The sequence below is a fragment of the Plasmodium gaboni genome (assembly GCF_001602025.1).
Source record: "Plasmodium gaboni strain SY75 chromosome Unknown, whole genome shotgun sequence".
In the NCBI taxonomy this organism is placed as follows: domain Eukaryota; phylum Apicomplexa; class Aconoidasida; order Haemosporida; family Plasmodiidae; genus Plasmodium; species Plasmodium gaboni.
Window position 1 is genome coordinate 1 of NW_017385533.1, and position 1,249 is coordinate 1,249.

General features: G+C 29.1%; 1 protein-coding gene across 1 annotated transcript; it reads left to right on the top strand.

Annotated features, from left to right (window-relative positions):
* PGSY75_0038200 (putative EMP1-like protein) lies at positions 1–1,249 on the top strand (the record flags this gene model as incomplete). Its single annotated transcript, XM_018783501.1, has 1 exon — positions 1–1,249. A coding segment is annotated over one exon (1,249 nt), but the record flags the coding sequence as incomplete, so codon positions are not given.

The following is a 1,249-nucleotide window of genomic DNA, read 5'->3' on the forward strand; positions in this document are numbered from 1 at the left end:
CATAATTTAAAAAGTATATTTCATCAAATATACGAAAAACTTCATGATACACAAAAGAACAAATATGGAAATAATTCGGATATAAATTATACAAAACTGCGAGAAAATTGGTGGGAAGAAAATCGTGACGATATATGGAACGCATTTATATGCGGAACGAAACAATATGTACCAAAAATTACGTCTGGTAAAATTACGTTTGGTGGAGGAACTACTGCTCAATCACTTGTATGTGAAAGTAAGGATCTCAAAAAAGATTTACCTCCTGATGAAAATGTTCCACAATTTTTACGCTGGTTCGAGGAATGGGGCCAAGATTTTTGTGTTGAACGCAAAAAACAACAAAAATTAGTAGATGATTCCTGCAAAAAATGTAGTGATGGTACCTGCGATAATGGATTGGGTTCAATCCTTTTCACTATAATGCGTTCCATTGGTTGTAACTGTAAAGAACAATGTGACAAATATTCTACGTGGATGGATACTCAAAAATCACAATTTGATAAACAAAAAAATAAATATAATCAGCTGAAAGATACGTTAGAATATATGTCTTTTACGGGTAGTGGAAATAAAAATGCACCACAATATTTAGATGAAAAATTTTTAGAAACTAAATGTAAAGGTAACAATAATAATAACGGCCTAAAGTTTGATAATCCAAAAACATTTTCTTCATATCCTGATGTTTATGAACAGAAGTGCAGTAAATGTAGTCCACAATTAGAAGTATACTTAGGAAAAAAAAATGATGGAAAGAACGAAAAAACAGCATGTGAAATAACTGATAGCGATATCATGAATGGTGCAATTGCAGCTCCGTGTGATACTAAAAAAACAGATAAAAAAGTATGGGATTGTAATATAACAAGTAAACTAAAATCCCATAGTAATACATGTGTTCCAAAGAGAACAAAAGAGTTATGTTTAGGATATTTTGAAAACCCAAACTTTAAAAATCATATTATATATGATAATGAGAAAGGTTCTGTAAATGAAAAATTTTTAAAAGGTGTTATTCTTGAAGCAAAACAAGAAGGACAAAAAATATGGGAATATTATGTCGATAAAAAAAAACATTATGGTGATACCAATAAAAAAAAAGAAGCATGTAAAATTATGAAAAGAAATTTTGCGGATCTAGGAAATATAATTAAAAGAACAAATATATGGAATAAAAATGATGAGATAGAAAATAAATTAAAGGAAATTTTTGAAAAAATTTGGATAAAACGTCCAGACGAAGGAA